The following is a 17,614-nucleotide window of genomic DNA, read 5'->3' as shown; positions in this document are numbered from 1 at the left end:
TAATGGCTGAGAACAATTTTCTGTGTGCGAACATTTCATGAATGAGAGGCACTGTCTCTGCAAGATGGCTGCAAATGTTACTCCCACAGCTGCTTTGTCATTCTTGACACTGAGCATCCAGCATCATCGTACCATGTTTTCAGAAACAAAGCATTTTTACTTAAGTACTAATGTTAAGGTACTTTACTTGGGTATTTGAATTTCAGGGGGCTTTTACCTCATTACATTTCAATGTAAATATTATACATTTCACTCCACCTCTTTATGTAGTGTTTTGATTATCTTGTATAAAAAATATGGCAAAACTTGATGAAGTTGATGTACTTTCAAACTTGAACGACTTCAAGAGGACAAAGTCAGAGCAGCGCAACTGGAATACAAACCACCATCATGATCTTTAGAGGTCACTGGTTTGAGGCTTTATGCACTGGAATACATACACTGTAGAATCTCTATATTAACTTAAACAGAACCTTGAACGGAGACCTGCCAGAGTACTATTCTATCTGAGTACTCTTACTTAAGTAAAGGAACTATGTACTTAGACAGTACAGCTCTATATTCTGGGGACAAATTGTTTTCAGTTTATAATCTGCGAACTACTGTGGATCTCATAAATATACTGTAGGCATTTCAGCAAAAGCTATGCAAGACACGCTGACATAATTAGAAGAGCTTATATATTTGTTGTCATATTTGTTTGTTTGTTTCTGTGTCAGCTGACGTGGAAGCAACAGATTCTGTCAGTAATATTGTTCAGTCTGGTATGACTGCTGATTTTTTTGTTCCTGGGTGAAGTTTCTCTAAACAGTAGAGGGCACAAGAGGCCACAGAAACGTCACACCCCAACAAGCGCCAGCCTGTACCGGTCACGTGACTTCCCCGGAAGTCAACAACACAACCCCGACAGCGAAATGTAACTTTTAAAAACAGCACTTTACTCGCCTCAACTTCTCCTTTTTCCCGTTCCACCTGCAACGATGGTTTTATGTGCTTTAAACGCAACGTTTTAAATGATACCACACGCCTCCCAAAGCTCAAGAGTTGGAAGTGAGTTGGCGTGTATTTTCTTTTATTGAAGGTTAGTTGGCGGGTTGAGTAGAACTCGAGGTGAAGATGTTTAGTGAGTCCCGTCTTTCGAACGTCAACGTCGTTCTCGTCATGGCCTACGGGAGTCTGGTGAGTCATTCGGTCCTTATTTGATTTAGCTGAGTCATATATACATTTAGAGTCATTATAACAACTACCAGTAAGGTTTAAGACGACAAACCCTTCCCTCAAAATTGTAAAACTTGATTGTCAAAATGGCTTCTATTAGTTCATAACACTAGTGCTATGGAAATAATCTAAGATCCCTCAAATGTTTTTCTTAACATTGATATTTAATTTTTTCCTCTTTGGATTATTCCACACATTTGTTTACAGTGAGTTTTTTAATCATCAGGTGGGTTTTTCACAGTCTGGCAACCTGCTCACTAGGCGTACATAAATAAGCATAACTGAAAAAAGTGGTCCATTTTTTTGTTGTTTTTTTTATTTTTTTTTTTTACAGATTTTGGTCAGTAGCATGATATGAATGTATATTTCCTAAATATTTAAATACATAAAACTGCAGTTTTGTTTCAGTGCCAACCATGGCACGTGTCTTATGGCAACTCAAAAGCTGTAACAGACATTATTACCAGTGTACGTAAATAAGATACACTGCCTCTTCCATTACATACTAGTATTTTATGATTAGAAAAAACTACAATTCATGCAAAATAGTACAAGCACTAAAATTGACCAAAGAAGATGTGTCTGATTTCTTTTGCTAATATTAATATCTGGTGTTGAGTCTGTGGGTCACATGATGCAGAAAATATTAGGAAGAAGAAAAAGAGTAGAAAACACTGCAGGAGTCATAGTGAATATCCACCCTCCAAGAAACCTCACCGCGACCTTGACTCCTCAATAGGTGTTTGTTTTGCTGTTCATCTTTGTGAAGAGACAAATTATGAGATTTGCCATGAAATCTCGAAGAGGCCCACATGCCCCCCTCGGTCACAATGCTCCTAAGGTAACGCACCACTAAGAAGCTGTGCAGTGTCTAACTATGATATTGCTCACTGTGTATTGCTGGTTTGCTTACTCATGCATTGTGTGTGTGTGTGTGTGTGTGTGTGTGTGTGTGTGTGTGTGTGTGTGTGTAGGAGCTGAGACAGAAGATAGAAGCCAAGCTGTGCCAGGTCCAGAAAATCCACTTTGAGCCTCGTCTGCTATCACCAGATGATGACCGGCTGCGTCAGACTGGTTAGAGCAGCGCACAAACACACTCAATATTCTATCTGTCCACTATCCACATTACAAGCTTTAACAGTTGACAGGAGTGTGTGTGTGTGTGTGTGTGTGTGTGTGTGTGTGTGTGTGTGTTTTGCAGGTTCCTGTGACTACCTGTACAGACTGAAAGCACTGGACGCCATCAGAGACACCGGTAAACAAAAGCTTAGATTGTAAACTAAGACTTTCAGCAGTGTAACGGTAAATCCATCTTTGTAGATTTCCCGTTCTGTGACCTGGGTGGAACGTCCACCGCCGTGACGGGGAAAAGATTTAGAACGTGGCTTCTGCAGCTGCGAAATTCAAACTGCCTCTTCAGAGACAGCCAAAGATCTCTCATTGAAACCGTGCTTGACGGGTACAACAGAGCACGCCACGGGGCAGAGGTCAGCGAGTGTGTGTGTGTGTGTGTGTGTGTGTGTGTGTGTGTTTCTCAAAGACAGTCATTCAGTATTTCTCACATCATGACAACAGTGATAATTACAGTGTCATCATCATTGTCTCAAGTAATAACAAGAACATAGAATGCTGAGCGAGTCACGTAGGTCGGGCTTATACGTGTTATTTTGATCATTAGTTTTTCAAGATTAATTCTTGTATATCACAAAATGTCAAGAACATTTAAAAGTTCCACATCATAATTTTCCCAGAATAAAAGTTTACTTTCAAATTATGATTGTTTTTTTTTCCGTTCAGTTTTCCAAGAAAAAAGAATAAACACCAAACAATTCTTCCATTTGAGGGAACCAGCAAATTGTTAACACTTTTGCTGGAAAAAAGATTGAGATGATCAATTGGAAATAGTTGGTAATTTATTTTGTTTCAGCCTAATATGACTTCTTCTTTTTTTTCTATGAATCACACGATTTTACTGTTTAACCACTGTGCATTCCCATTTTTGTCTGCCTCGCTTTTGCACTCCCTTAATAACTGATTTCCTCATTCATGTCTGTAGGCTTTTGGTGAAGCAGAATTTCTGAAATACCAGGAAGCTCTAACTCAACTGGCCTCTGTGTGAGTAATCCCAACTTCTCCACACTGCACCGTTTCCTACTTGAAGTTTTTCATCTGTGCTAATCCCAACATGGAATGTTACTAAATTGTGCGCCTTCCGTTGTTTCAGTGTGAAATCCCACAGCAGCAGCGCTACGAGCCAGCACCACCAGTCTGCCGCTAGAGACTTGACCGTCACCACAGAACTTGAGAGCTCCTCTTCATCTCTGACCCAAACTACGTACCTCACATCTGCTTCACAGCAGCGCAGCAAACGGCCCAGGAACTTACTGGAGCTAAAGAACTTCAAAGATAACTATAACACTCTGGACAGTACATTCTAGACATCTCCTCTGAAGAAGGTGATGCTGCCAGTAGTTGAAGTGCCTATGAATGATGACAGGACACTGTTGCCAGACAGTTACTGTGGAAGTGAAACACTGCCTTTTATACTTGCCTGGTTTACAGCGTACTGCATATTCAACTAATGGAACAGTGCTTTAAAATGCACGGTATTTAAGGTCTCTCAAAAACTCTAACAAGCACTTTGACCTCTTGAAGCAGCATGGAATCATGGGAGTCTCTATTGTTAAACAACTGATGATCTGATGTGACTCAGGCAGAAATCATATTCACGTATGAGGTCATGTATTTTATTCACATTTATATGCCACTGGATTCACATTTATTCACATTATGTAATATTATTCTACTGAAATAGTCACAGGTAAGTTTGCTTGTTAACGTATGTTAAATGAGTCCATGACTGTAGCTTACCACATGTGGGTCATTTAACCGTGACAATGCCCAGCGCTGTTATCTGTGGTCAAAACAATCACACTGCAAAGCTTTGAACTACATACTAACATCGGGGGGTGTGATACCACTGACAGGTGACCAAGCCAAACACACACTTGATTTGAATTGTATGAATGTCTCTGGGCTTCCTAGCATAGGATTAGCATAGCAGGTTCTTGAGGTCAGTCCAGATCTGCAGGCTGCAATAACAAAATCAAACTTTCCTGAAGATTTTCTGCTTTTAAGTTGAGCCTCAACAATATCATAATAAAAAAAAAATCAGTGGCATCAGAGAACCTTAGCTTAGCCCAGTCCCCCCCCACCCCCATCAAAGATGTGGGATGCCCTTTTTTTTACTGTGGACCCCTGTTTAGAACTGGTGGTTGAGATTCAGCGTAGCAGAATAAGACACAAAGAGCAATCCAGTCCTTTGGTCGCATTACATTTTAATTCAGAAATGTTACATATACTTTAAACTTTTGCATTTATCCAGCTTTATTGCAAGCATCAGGGCTACATTAGCGTTGATTTGACTACAAACAGCACTGGAGCTACTCAGTGAGACAAGACAATCTGTATTTATTGCACAAATGTAAAGGCCTATGCAGACTTGAAATTAATGTATGTAAACATATTGATGGTTAATATTAATGGTTATTTCATATACTCAATGACAATTATGTTTACATCTATGTATGTTAAGCCTTACACCAATGTTTTATCGAAGCCATAGATGTTTAATGTGTTATTTTAATCACTCAGTGCAATGTAATTGAACAGTGTTCTTGTGCGTTAATGCCTTCTGAATGTGAGGTTTGTGACAGGGCCAGTCTAGTTTATTGACTCGCCTTTTTTTTATTTTCTGATTGACCCCCAAAAATATGAAATGCCTTTTATTTTTTATTTCCTGCTATTGTAATGTCTAAATGGTTTTATTACACGTTGTGCTCACTGTTCAAGTTTCCATCCAATAAAACAGTGATGTAAGAATATTTCATGCTTTTGTTTGGGATGATCTCAGTAGGTGAGCAAGCATGTCCAGCAGAGGGCGCTCTGTCCCTCACAACAAGGTCAACCACAATTAAAATAAAACCCCGTATTTTTGGGAATTTATTCAAAAAAAGTTAACATCAAATAGGGATATACTTCATACAAAATCCATCACACAATCTAAAGTTTTTTTTTGTTTTAATACAAATAAATACAAAGAAAGATGTTTGGTAGAACAACAAATCACACTTGTGAATATTACTTAGAAAACAAGGTGACTATGTACACAATGATAGGGACCTGAAATGCTTTACAGGAAGCAATAAGAATAGGGACACTTCTAATTCATTAAAAATGTTCATTGTGTTCAACATTTTCAATTTTCCTTCTGCAAACTCACAGTTGAACCACATAAAATGTGGTTTGGGGCTTAGGAATCACATTAAAACATAAATAACCTTTACAGACATCGACCGGTATTTACATGGTGAAGTGCGGAATCATACACTCTGAAGTGAATGGAGTCATGGATGATCGACAGTACAAGGACACATGATTTAGAGTAAATGATTGCTGCTGAAACTGATCTGTCATGCTACATTAACGTATATGGACTTTAAAACATCTCCCTGGCAAAAGCTGCAATGTCCAAAAAAAAAGTATATTAAAAAAAAAAAAAACAGAACAGAGCATGCAAACACTTCCACGATACATGTGAAATGTTAAATTAGCTGAATTGGTACGTTTAAGGTATGTACATTAAAGCAGACACATACTGTACGACAAACACTGCACTGTTTCCTTCAAGAGTGCGTGTGGTACAAACGCTTCGAAGTACTAGAAGAAATCAGGAAAGCTCAGCTCCGACAACCTGGAAGGATCCTCCGGTGAGATGTGGTCGTAGAGCTGCTGTTTAATCTCAGTCTGCATTCCAAAGCTGTGGTGGGTCTGGTAACTTTGACAGACGTTTCAGGACTTGATCTCGATGACTTTGATGAACGGGAGTGGTTTGTTAGATGAGGTGGATGGTTTGATTGGTTTGCTGAGGGAGAAAGAGGAGGAGAGGGAGGTAAATCGGTTGTTTTGATATTGAAAATGGTACGGAAGTGGATATTTGATTGTGAGGTGGCGCATGTGTTTGTATGTATTGTTTTAAGTCTGTTGCACAAGAGAAAGGGCAAAATTAGTTACCTGTAAACAATCTGGGGGTTACGCTCTGAAGAAAGGTAGGAATTTGACCTCTGCCCTCCGAGGAAGTAGTCCATCTGATCATGCATCTCTCGGTTCTGCACACACAGACCAGAGCTCAGTTCAAAAACAATGCTTACTAATCATCCTAAGAATCTCCCTGTACTCCTGACTTTTACAGCTCCAGTCATGAAATGTGCTATGTAGAAAGAGAGAAGCAGTCTTCACCTCGGCCTCCAAGAAAGCCACTTTCTCCTGCAGCTCTTTGATCACGCGGTCTCGCTCCTGGATCACCATGCGAGAGTTCTGAAGCTAAAGACGAGCAAACACACAGTCAAACACTGAAGCCTGCACAAATATGAACATGGAGAAAATGTATTTGCTTTACAGAGTCTCACACATGTGCATCTCACCTGCTCAATCATGTGTCTCACTTTCCTCTGCTGGCTTTTCAACATGTCATCCAGATGGTGGATCTTTTCCTTGAGAATCGCCACCTCCTTCTCCAGCTGCTCAGCCCTAAAAATACACACCAAATTGTCATTCATTTGAAACTTGTGTTTTTTTTTTTTTATGCATGTCTTTTTTGGATGCATCAACTGACCTTTCCTCTCCTTTGTGGCCCTCCTCTCTGATCTTGCGTAGTTCTTGGAGTTCTTCTTCACGGTTGCGGATCTCCCCCCTCAGGGTGGCGCTCTCCTGCTCCATCCCTCCCAGCAACCTTTGGAGCTCCTCGATACGTTTGTCTTTGCTTTCGCTGGCTTCTTCCGTGATCTTAAGCTTCTGCTCCTGGTCACTCAGACGCTCCTTCAGCATGCTGCTTTCAGCCTGGAGGGAATTTAAGACTTAAGTATCCAAAACACGTCACACTTTATTAAAGAAACACAACAACTTCTTGGGAAATATGATGATTGTCCATCCTCGATACCCTCCCCTCCTGTGTGTGGGCAGTAGAGAGCTGAGAGTTAGCTTCACATAGTGTAAGGTAGCGGGTCAAATTATCAATCAGGTAAAGTTTAGTTTGTCCAGAAGTAATCCTCCTCATACTCCTAAAGTTTTTGAGTAAAATCACTGCACCCAGTTAGTAAAATAGTTCCAACTATGTGTCTGATTATAAAATTACAATGTCTCCATCTGTCTGCTTGTCTGGCTCTGGGGAGGATCACAAATGTGTGTATTTCCCAAAAAGTTTATGTTTTTTTTTAATTGCAGTATAATGCATGTGTGTTTGTGTTACCTGCAGCCTTTCTCTCTCTTCGTGGTGCTTCGTCTCAGCTTCTTGGAGCTGTGCATACAAGCGTTTACTGACCTCCCTCAGTTTGGTCCTCTCTGCCTCTTCGTCTGCTTCCTGATAAGCGAAAAAAAAAATCACGGGTCAGATGACCTACTGCTTCTGCCTTTTCTCTTTTGCCAGATACTTTTAAAATGATGCAACTTAATTCTAGATGAGAGTGAGCAATACAGAAAGCAAGCGTAGTAGGTTTTGCTGGAAAACAGGCTTGTCTGCGTCACAGGAGGAGCTGCATCATGACAAGTCTTTCTTGTCTATCCCTGCTACACTCACGGGCTGTAGCATGAATCACAAATATAAAGGCTATGATTGGTGCAAAAATAATTAAATACTGCTGCCGTGTTTCTAATAAACCCTGCTGACTTGCTCACTGTAGTAGCTGCTAAAAATGCTCCAAAAATCTATTAAAAAAAGGATGAAGCATCTGTGGAATGTCAGGAACAATAAGGAAAGCCTGAATACAGAACGCGAGCAGGGGAAACGTGTTTACGGGAACAAAATTCTCACACTTCTCATACACTCTAGGGTGCTATAAGCATATTTACTCTACAGTTTACACCCTATATCACATTTCTATTGGTCTCGCTGTTTAGCTTTCCTTCCTTGTGTGCCTCTGGGGTTGAGTTTTGAGGGATTGTTTTACAGGAATTGCACGATTCCAGACAAAGAACTGCAGTTTTACAAACTTTTTTCTTTTTTTTTTTAATTTGTGCTTGTGCTACGAAAACATCATGAACGCAAGCAGCCGCTCACCTGTCCGTCAACTTTAGTTCCTCCTTTGGAAGCAGGAGAGGCATTCTTTCTGAAAGGAGCGCTGACCCTCCACCCATTAATGAGTGGCTGGAGAGAGAGAGAGAAAGACAAGGAAGTTAGTGCAGCAAAAGACAGAGATGAGAGAGGAAATACCAGTAAGCACTGAGGATACATGTTAACAATGGCTCAACAAAGCTGGTTAAAACAGACCTACCTTGTTTTTGGCAGCCATTTGCTCCCTCAGTGTCTTCAGGCAATACCTCACCTGAGTGGAATACAGACATTATGCTGAGAAAGTGGCGCATTTTATGAAATCACTAATTGAGGCGGATGTGTTCTTCTTAGGTATTTGGATAATTCAATGAAAACCGAGTGACCAACACAGGAGAGAAGGAATGAGACGTTTAAGTTAACAGGAACGTAAAACAAAAGCTGAGAGCGTGTAAGTGTGTGTGGGTGTCGGTGTGTGTGTAGGACTGACCTCTTGTATCTGGGAAACTTCATCTGACAGCATCTTCAGACTCTGCTCGTGTTTGTGCTGCTCTTGTCTGCGGGCCTCTAGATAGACCTACAACAAAGGGGAATGTTTAAAACACACACAGACACACACACACACACATCACATCTGTTGTAACTAAAATGCTCCACCCACCTTAATGACCTCAACCTGCTCCTCTGTAGATTTGACTGGCTCGGGGGTCAGGACTGTCCTGTCGCTGGCCGGCTGCACCAGTGCAAACGCACGTCCAATTGGCTGGAGATTAGAGAGCAGCGGAGATTACAATGTAGCACACAATGTGCTGCCTGAGCCCATGAGCATGGGTGGTTCCAAACATCATCAGCAAGTGAATGAGGTCACGGTGTTTGCCTAACTCCAGAGGAGGAGTTGCAGCATGCTTGGGATTGATATTGCAAAACATAATTTCTCAGGAACATCGTTGAATTCCAGCCAGAAATACCACAGTGACACACAAAGGATGCAAAAACACAATTAACAGGCAAAAATGACAAAAATGGCCAAAAAAGTTCATCCGATGTGCACGAGACTGACTGTGAAACTCTATCGTCAAGAGACAGTTTAACATTCAGCCATAATTAATGTGGCAAAAATTAATCAATTCGTTCATCAAAAGAAAATTACTTTTAAAAGTTGATCATTTCTTAACAGTTTCTTTTTTTTTTTTTTTTACAGATAAAAATGTGTTTCTAGACTCTCGAAAGCTAAAAAACAAAGCCCCACACAAGATTTACTTGACGCTTGATCGAGTGAATAATTCATCATTACAATAATTGACAGATATTTCAATAATGAAAGAAATTGTAGCCACAGCCCTAGCCGTAATCACATGAAGACTCAGACTATCCCATAAACATCTGGCCCATCGTGATTAACAGAATGATTTGGCTACAAACATACGCAGAAAACAGGGCGGGGCCGGCAGAAGAGGGTGGGGAGATGTTATGCAACTCTCTTTCTCTGGTGGCTTCTGTGGAGCTTTGGTGCTGGTTTTACAGGACCAAATGCCTGTCTCAGGATATTTTGAGTGGCCTGGCATGTGAAGCTTCCAAATGCAAAGCTGATGGCAGCTGTGTTATGCTTACAACTTCCACAGAGTTGGTTTGAGGGAATGCAGCACGGTTGGTGTTTGAATGCGCGGCAGCTTTGGGCTAATTCCTTAGAATCCTTTGAATAATTAACAGTCAGAATGATAACGCCTTCATCAAGACATGAAATACTGCAAAAATCCAAAGACTGTGGTTTAAACTCCCTCATGTACTAAACAAAGTGGAGAAGCTTAGCTATAACATGTAGTTAATAAAAAAAAAAAAAAAGCCTGGGATCTTAGTTAAGGAATATTATGGAACTTGACAGAGGCATCAGTCCAACTTGTGTATTTCATTATTGATGCTTTCGAACTAAATCTCTACTTCTTCTTTCCTTCATCTCCACTAACACCCAGGACTCTGAACCAGTGTTACAGTCTACACTGAAGCCAAAGTTATCAGGTGTTCTTACCTTGTTCTGCTGCTCTGCGCTCCGAGCTGCCTGGCTCTGGTCGTGTAGTGTGAGCCGCAGCCGCCTGCACCGGTCCTGAAAAAGAGCAACGAGGGGAAAAAAAAGATGATGAAGTTAAATCCACAAAGAAACCGTTATGTGATGGAGAGACTGATGGAGGACTATTTTGAGGGGGAGAGGAGAGATTGAGTCATACTCAGTGAGCGAGTCAGAGGAGGGAGACAGGCGGTATCCAGTAAGAGAGCGAGAGGCACGAACGTCAGAGCGAAAGTAAAAGTTTTTTAAGGCTGTACAGAGACAGATTGTTCAGTTTAAATTGTGTACTAAGGACGTCACGGGGAATTAGGCGGAAACTCTCCAGATGCTCTTACCCAATTGGAAGCACTGGCTGGATTTCTGGGAGAATGTAATGTCAAGCAAGATGGAACATCTCCATGGCAACAAAATCTCACAGTAACCATAAACAGTCTGGCATGCTAACAATACAAGTCGCACGCGCACAGATGGAACACTCCAAAACACACTTTCCCACCTTTTTAAAAGTCACAGGAGACAATCCGCATTAACAGGAAAAGTCTCCACTGGGATGTAACTGGGTGTGTGTTTTCCAGTGCAGGGAACCCCCCCTAATGAGAGTGTGTTTGTGTTTGTGTGTGTGTGTGTGTGTGCATGCGCGTATGTGTGAGTGCATGCAAGTATGCGGATGTGAAGGAGAAGGTCAACCACATTACATAACTCTGGTCTGCTGTGCATTCCTCCTGCCCCCCTTTTTAATGTCCATTCTGAGACACAGAACATGCAAAGAAGAAATGTTCTCCTGTGGGTTAACATAAATAAAGATATGCACCCAGGTGCGCACGCACACACACACACACACACACACACACACACACACACACACACACACACACACACACACACACACACACACACACCATCAGGTTCATTGGTGATATATCATAATGGCTTGAGGATAACTGAAAAATGTGTGGTATTCGACTTATTTTGTGAATATTTGATTTCCATGTGTGCGCATTAGCATTATTACATTTACTTGGTGTGTGTGTGTGTGTGTGTGTGTGTGTGTGCGTGTGTGCATGCGTGTGTACGTGCGTGCGTGTGTGTTTATGTACGTGTCCTTGAGCTACACAACTGTATTTGTTGTCTTTTGGTACATAACATGCAGGACAGTAGTTACTGTACGATACTTAGGCGTCCTGTTCAACAGACAAATATCCTGTCACTGTGTTTCATTGGTCATTGAGCTGCAGATGTTCAAACAGGGGGAACAATTAACACAAAATGAATTCAGTCTCATCTGCAGTGTTTGTTTTCATTCACTTCATGTTATTCTTTCCTCGGTGAAGCACCAGTCAGAATCATCTGTAGAAGAGGTTTTCATAGTGGTTTCCTCCACAGGGGGCTCAGTGAGAGGCTGTAGAACAGGGTACATGTGTGTTATACGGGTAAGTTAGTTGGCTTTATGGCCTTTTATTCTTGTTCCAACTTTCCAAGTTTTGCAAAGTGATGAAAGACTTCAGGACAGATGTGTGGACTGATGTGATGGTTTTCTTGAGGGCACTTGTTTTTTTTACCCCCAAAAAGTAAAAAGCGACCTTTTTAAACAAGACATTTTCATTTCAAGTGACGCGTGCTTTGATTTCAGTGGTTTTGAAATATTCAATAAATAGTCACAAACACTTCCTTTGTTCCCTTGTTTTTGGAAGTTTGATTAACTCAAAAGCTGAATGAGACTTTTTTGATTTTTTCCCAGAGACTGTCCTTTAACGCTCAGTTGCTCACCACCTGAGGAGGTGCAAACTAACCATGCATGTGATGAGGAGCAAGTCCTGAACCTGAAGTTTGCCAGACAGAGGAAATGAACTGGGTTTTGCTGCTTCATGTCATGATAAAGAGACACGAGATGCTATAAACAAAAAGCCATGTGTCCTGGAGTGTACAGAGGAGCTTTATAATTAGCTGGCAATCTGCTCAGGAAGTACAGTAATGGAGGGAAAAATCATGAGGGCTTGTACCAGGCTGAAAATGGCAGAAAAGGAGAGTGAAAGAGAAAGAAAGAACAATAAACAGAAGGTGAAATAACAAATGGGGTGGGCAGAGAGGGGGGCAACCACAAAAATACAAAGTCAGGAAAGAGAAAGCTAAAATTGTCCTCTTTTTCAATATGTTTTCCTCTCAGATTACAGACTTGTGAAAGGGGCACAGTGATTAGGGGAGGGACAGAGAGGAGGGAAACAGTGGGAGAGTTGTTGAGATGGAATCCATCATTATACAACATCTCTGGCCCCTCGTAGACACGCTAACAAAGACTCTGCTAATCCTCGTTCTTCCATCAACCATTTACACACTCGCCTCTCTCATCTCTTTCACACACACACACACACAAACACACACACACACACACACACACAGAAGTATGGTTCCTTCAAAAGGTAACATGTAATTCTAGACATCCTGGGAACACAGACAAAGGGACCAGTTGGATGTGCTCGGGGAGTGTGACGCAGGCATGATGAGCCATTCACACACAGAAATATACACACAAAAACACACACAGAAGCCTAAAGTACACATTACCTTTATAACAGGGTAGAAACTTGAAACTAAGCATGTGCACACGCACGCGCGCACACACACACACACACACACACAGCAGCCACAGTGCTGGCACAGCAACAATGGGCACAAAAGCTCACGGGGTACGGCCTGACTGAACAGCTTAAAGGGATGCTTTTGTTTCCAACTTTGGCAAAAGGAGGTCTGAAAATTATCGGGGGGGGGGGGGGTAAATGAGCTGAGGGGGTGACTACCTTCCAAGGAATGCTGCTGATGAACAACCAGAGCTGCTGAGGCAGAGTATAATACGCTCCGTGTGACACATAAATCTACACAACTTATATAAAACACCTGCATTCCACAGAACATTCCCTGCAAGCGTGCGTGTTTGTGTGCACACGTGTCTGCGTGCGCACTTCATCATCCATTAAATCACTCTCTTCCCTCTCGTGTTCTGCATTTCAATACCTGTTGGGCAGATGTCACTCTTGTCTTTTGTCCAAGTGAGGGAATAAATCCCTGAGGCGACAAGTGTGAGCTCCTCTGGTTGCGAGTGTCTCTTCCACAGCACCAGCAAACAGATGGAGGCTTTACTCACACGTGCAATCAGGAGCCACTTATTTTTATTTATTTATTTACATAAGCATAATTCGCCAAACTCCAGATTTTCTTGCTTTATCTTGTCAGGTGAATGGGAACCACACTTAAGTAACATAAAGTCTAAACTTAGCAAAGACTAAGTTAAGACTAGGGACGTACCAAATGGGAGACTGCTGTTATCGAAGACTGATGAATACTGATACAGCTTCACGAGCAAGCATTGGTGATATCTGATTAACAAATGTGCAACCACTGTCCCTGGTTCAGTGCACATCTCACTGCTGGTGCTGGGAACCCAACTTAGCACTTTTAGTGTACCTACCAAATCACATGTTAACTTGAATTTTTTTTTTTTTTTTTTTTTTTTACAGTAATTACATCATCAGTGCTCTGTCTTTTTTGGGGTGTGTGTTGCGTGTGGGTCCAGTCGTTCTTCCACATAGATGGATTTATAAGTCATGTTTGGCCTGTTTCCAGACAGTGATGTCACACACTCCTGACTGGGATGAGGGACGACAAGGGGAACGTGTTCAGTCACACAACATTATGCGTCTGACGTAATCACAATAAAGTTGGTTTCAACTGAAAAAACAAACTGCCTGAGAAATATAAATGTTTGGGAATATTGTTCTTCTGTGGTGGAGAAAGTCTACCATATGTTTCAAATGGATTCATTTAGGTTCGTATTGTAAACCTTATGAAACATCTGGTATCAGCATCAGGGCTGACTGTTGTCTCCCTCTCATTTTCAGATTGTATCGTCTCTGTTCCAGGAAAGCAACATCGTAACAGAAGAGCTGATGAAGGTCCTCCTCTGCTACTTTACACTCTTCCTCCTCCTCCTCTAACGCTGTCCTGTTAGACTACAACCGAGTCATTTCTATAAAATTCCTTTTCAATCATGCAGATTTTGTTATAAGTGCAATATGTTGGGTTCTATATGTAAATACTGGCACCAGGTGGCTGTTTGACTACAGGACTTGTTTCTGATAAAGATGTATTTGTGCTGACGCAACCGTGGTATCATTTGAATGTTAAAACCGACGTCAACAGGTGTTCTCCTATATTGCTTCAGATTCAGGGCACATTCCTTACTCAGTTCGTCAGTTTATTAGGGGTGTGTGTGTGTGTGTGTGTGTGTGTGTTGCCCTTTGTACACTTAGGCCATTTTGGTAAAAGTCAAGAGTCAAGAGCTTTGCCTTTGACACAAATACACAATCAAGTTCTGCAGCGTCACCTCCAGCTTTTCTTATCAGGATCAGGTGGGTTTTAATTCCACACAAAGGCCGTCTCTGTTAGCGAAAACTCTCTGGGTGTAACTCATCAATCCGTGAACTGCCAACTGCTTCTTGCTGGGCAGGAGGCTGCTGATAAGGTGAAAGTGATCATGTTGCCCCCCCAGCCTAATAAAGCCCAGTGCAGGTTAACAATTCCCTGTGTCAGGTGAATGATTAACCCATCGCTGACACGGACAAAGAATACCCACATCTACCTGAGGTGAGACATCTCTGATCACTCATTTCCCAGCAATTCTATCAGTCAAGCAAATTAAAGGAGTTTAATCCTGTTGAAATCAAGTTGAACATGCACAGGTGGTGCTGCCTTCACTGTCTGTCACAACTGCAACTGTAAGCCCCTTACTGATGTGAACAGAAGGCACCTGTGACAGGAACACATGTTATCTGGACTAATGCTCATCTGATGGCTTCTCCTCTGTTTGCATTAGGCTTTCAGAGGGAAGGGGGGCTAATACTTTAATTACCGCATGGAGAGGAAATTCACCACTTAGAGCAAATGAAGCCACTAAATCACACACAGCATCTGAGCCACCTCTCTACACACATGCAAAAACTAAAAAATAAATAAATAAATCAAACTGTAAAAAGTTGCTTTGTTGTTTTTTTTTTTTACATTTAAAGCCGTCCACAAGAAAGAGGTGCGAGAAAATGCGAATCCGACATCAATATCAGTAACTTACCCCATATTCTTGATTTCTGATGTCCTCGAATGTGCACAAACTTCTCGTCACTCCGTTCATCTTAAACAGTGGTAAAGTCTAATAAATAATTCCCCCCCACACACACCACAAAAACAACAATAACAGCTCACAGATAAACAGATGAATAAAACAGGAGTGCGTGTGAGGGGTTTCACGGGGTCTGCGCTGCTCCTCCTCGTCTACAGTAGCAGCTGTATCCGTGCCAGAGTTCAGACCGGTGTGCTGTGTTCACGGCCTCGCCTCCCCTCCGTAATTCTATCTGTACGTCACACACCCGCCCACTAACCAGCCCGAGATGACCAAATAGGGAACTGCAGGCAAAGAGGGAGGCTCAGGAGGACTCTGCTGGAGGTAAACCTCGCGGGTCAGGTATTTGTGGAAGAATAGTGACCTGCAGAAACTTTTTTTTTTTTTTTAAATTACCTGAACATGAAGGAAGTGCGATCAAGTGTACGGGATCGGTAACAGAGAAATAAATATTAATCAGTGCGCAGCTCAGTTTACCCATAAATGATTCATTTGAAAAGTTAAAGCCAGACTGACTGCTAAAGCCAGACTGCAGCTTTGTAATCCGTGATTTATTAATAAATTCCTCTCCAAAATTGTAATTGTCTCATAAATCTGAGTCGTATCATTTATTTCGACGTCGTCATCTTCAAGATATCCCATTATTCTACTTTACATGGCTGCTATTTCTGCAAGAGAAAATAAAGATGAAAATGGGTAATACATACAAAAAATACATATTCAAAAATGAGATGTTTATTTTTAAAATATATCAATATGAATTTGTTTGTATTATGAATGCGGGTACATGTAGATTTTACTGTGACATGAAACACCCACAGCACGAACGATTTAAAAGTGTTGGTGAAATAAGGTTTTAGTCAGCTTAAATTTGTGTTCCAATTACAAGGATCTGAATTGAAATCGTTGATTATTTAGTTTCCTGTGTATCGGTTTGGTTTTACTGATGTTTAAATGAGCTCTCAGTCACAGGGTTTCCTTGAACAAACTTTTGCTACAACAGTAAAAATCCTGCTTCTCTTTGCTTGGCTAAAGTTGTGCGGTTACTGACTCTGTTCATGCCAAGAAGGACAATGCAACTTAGGCAAAAAAAAAAAAAAAATGCAGACTTGTTCTCTGTGGCTAAACTTTACCTGATAATTTTTGTTACGTCCTGTAAAATGACAGAGGAGCATGTCAGCCTGTGTGTGGTTGAGTCTAGTTCACGCTCCACCGTGACCTCAACAATACTTAAAGATACTTGACCCCCTCCGCTTGGGGCAGCCGCTCACTCCCAGCCTGGAGGGAGAAATCCATCGGCTTCTGTCACGGAACTATGGCCTCTCACTAGGAGGTGTTGACGCGAATCAAAACCACTTCAGCACCCGTCGGCCTCAGCCTGATGAGGTCATCTGACCCACCTCATCTACAAAACTAAAGAAGATTTCTGCTGGTCCCAAACCCACTGCCTTGATCCTAACCATGCATACCACACTCAGATTCAGAGGAATCAGATTCAGAGCCCGGCACCCACACGTTTGACTTACTGTTGTGAGTTTAGGCTCAGGACCGGATGGCTCGTAACAATGGCCCCTGGAATTAGGGCCCTGCTTCCCTTTCCTGAGCTTTTCCCACAATTTTGATGACATCCTTCAGCTCTTGTGTCCACCAGCGGGTTGTCTGAACAGCCGCTGCCTCAATGGAGGTTTTGAGCGTGTCCCATTTAGATTCCATGCCCCAGCTTCCCCCAGGAAGGAGGACAAATTCCTCCCGGGGGGGGGGGGTTGAGCACCCCATTGGTAGGGCCTTCCACCAGACACCCCCAGTTGACCTGTTTTCTTCAATGGCCTAGTCCAGGTCAAGGCAGGCATTCTTCTCAATCACCACCTTCACATTTCTCCATCACTGCCCATGTGAGCATGCAAGTTTCCCGGCAGAACTATGCAGTCACCAGGCCGTACTCGATCCAGTACACCACTCATGGACTCAAAGGGGGCCAGAAACTCCAATCAGCAGACAGTCGGAAAATTTCTTGCCAGCAAGATGGAGGTGTTCTTGCTCTGCGGGGAGACCTCCAACACAC

The 17,614-nt window shown here is 42.0% G+C and overlaps 2 protein-coding genes across 2 annotated transcripts; one reads left to right on the top strand and one right to left on the bottom strand.

Moving 5' to 3' along the window:
- The first annotated feature begins 861 nt into the window (after positions 1–861).
- Positions 862–5,184, top strand: ltap1 (lipid transport auxiliary protein 1). Its single transcript, XM_086218452.1, has 7 exons — positions 862–1,179; positions 1,958–2,059; positions 2,193–2,292; positions 2,420–2,473; positions 2,539–2,705; positions 3,275–3,333; positions 3,443–5,184. The coding sequence occupies exons 1-7, from the start codon at positions 1,117–1,119 to the stop codon at positions 3,654–3,656; spliced, it is 759 nt and encodes a 252-aa protein (XP_086074578.1). The 5' UTR covers positions 862–1,116; the 3' UTR covers positions 3,657–5,184.
- On the bottom strand, positions 4,657–15,737 carry tuft1a (tuftelin 1a). The gene is made up of 12 exons (XM_086218451.1): positions 15,505–15,737; positions 10,350–10,424; positions 8,985–9,086; positions 8,814–8,900; positions 8,547–8,597; positions 8,333–8,419; positions 7,526–7,636; positions 6,893–7,116; positions 6,702–6,807; positions 6,517–6,600; positions 6,292–6,386; positions 4,657–6,142 (listed from the first exon to the last, which is right to left on the bottom strand). Exons 1-12 carry the CDS (start codon positions 15,562–15,564, stop codon positions 6,070–6,072), a joined length of 1,155 nt encoding a protein of 384 aa, XP_086074577.1. The 5' UTR covers positions 15,565–15,737; the 3' UTR covers positions 4,657–6,069.
- Positions 15,738–17,614: the final 1,877 nt, after the last annotated feature.

Source organism: Aulostomus chinensis, chromosome 11 (assembly GCF_037954235.1).
Source record: "Aulostomus chinensis isolate RoL2024-O1b breed Wild chromosome 11, RoL_Achi_v1.0, whole genome shotgun sequence".
NCBI lineage: Eukaryota > Metazoa > Chordata > Actinopteri > Syngnathiformes > Aulostomidae > Aulostomus > Aulostomus chinensis.
The sequence above is the reverse complement of the archived record's forward strand: the minus strand, read 5'-3'. Positions and strand labels throughout refer to the sequence as shown.

Bases quoted from the DNA above. Each gene is read 5' to 3' on its own strand.
- ltap1 (XM_086218452.1), top strand. From the start codon at position 1,117: ATGTTTAGTGAGTCCCGTCTTTCGAACGTCAACGTCGTTCTCGTCATG. The intron at 2,293-2,419 runs GTTAGAGCAGCG...TGTGTTTTGCAG, and splicing joins TGACCGGCTGCGTCAGACTG to GTTCCTGTGACTACCTGTAC. The intron at 3,334-3,442 runs GTGAGTAATCCC...CCGTTGTTTCAG, and splicing joins CTAACTCAACTGGCCTCTGT to TGTGAAATCCCACAGCAGCA.
- tuft1a (XM_086218451.1), bottom strand. From the start codon at position 15,564: ATGAACGGAGTGACGAGAAGTTTGTGCACATTCGAGGACATCAGAAAT. The intron at 9,087-10,349 runs GTAAGAACACCT...TCTAATCTCCAG, and splicing joins GCGCAGAGCAGCAGAACAAG to CCAATTGGACGTGCGTTTGC. The intron at 7,637-8,332 runs GTGAGCGGCTGC...TTCGCTTATCAG, and splicing joins GAACTAAAGTTGACGGACAG to GAAGCAGACGAAGAGGCAGA.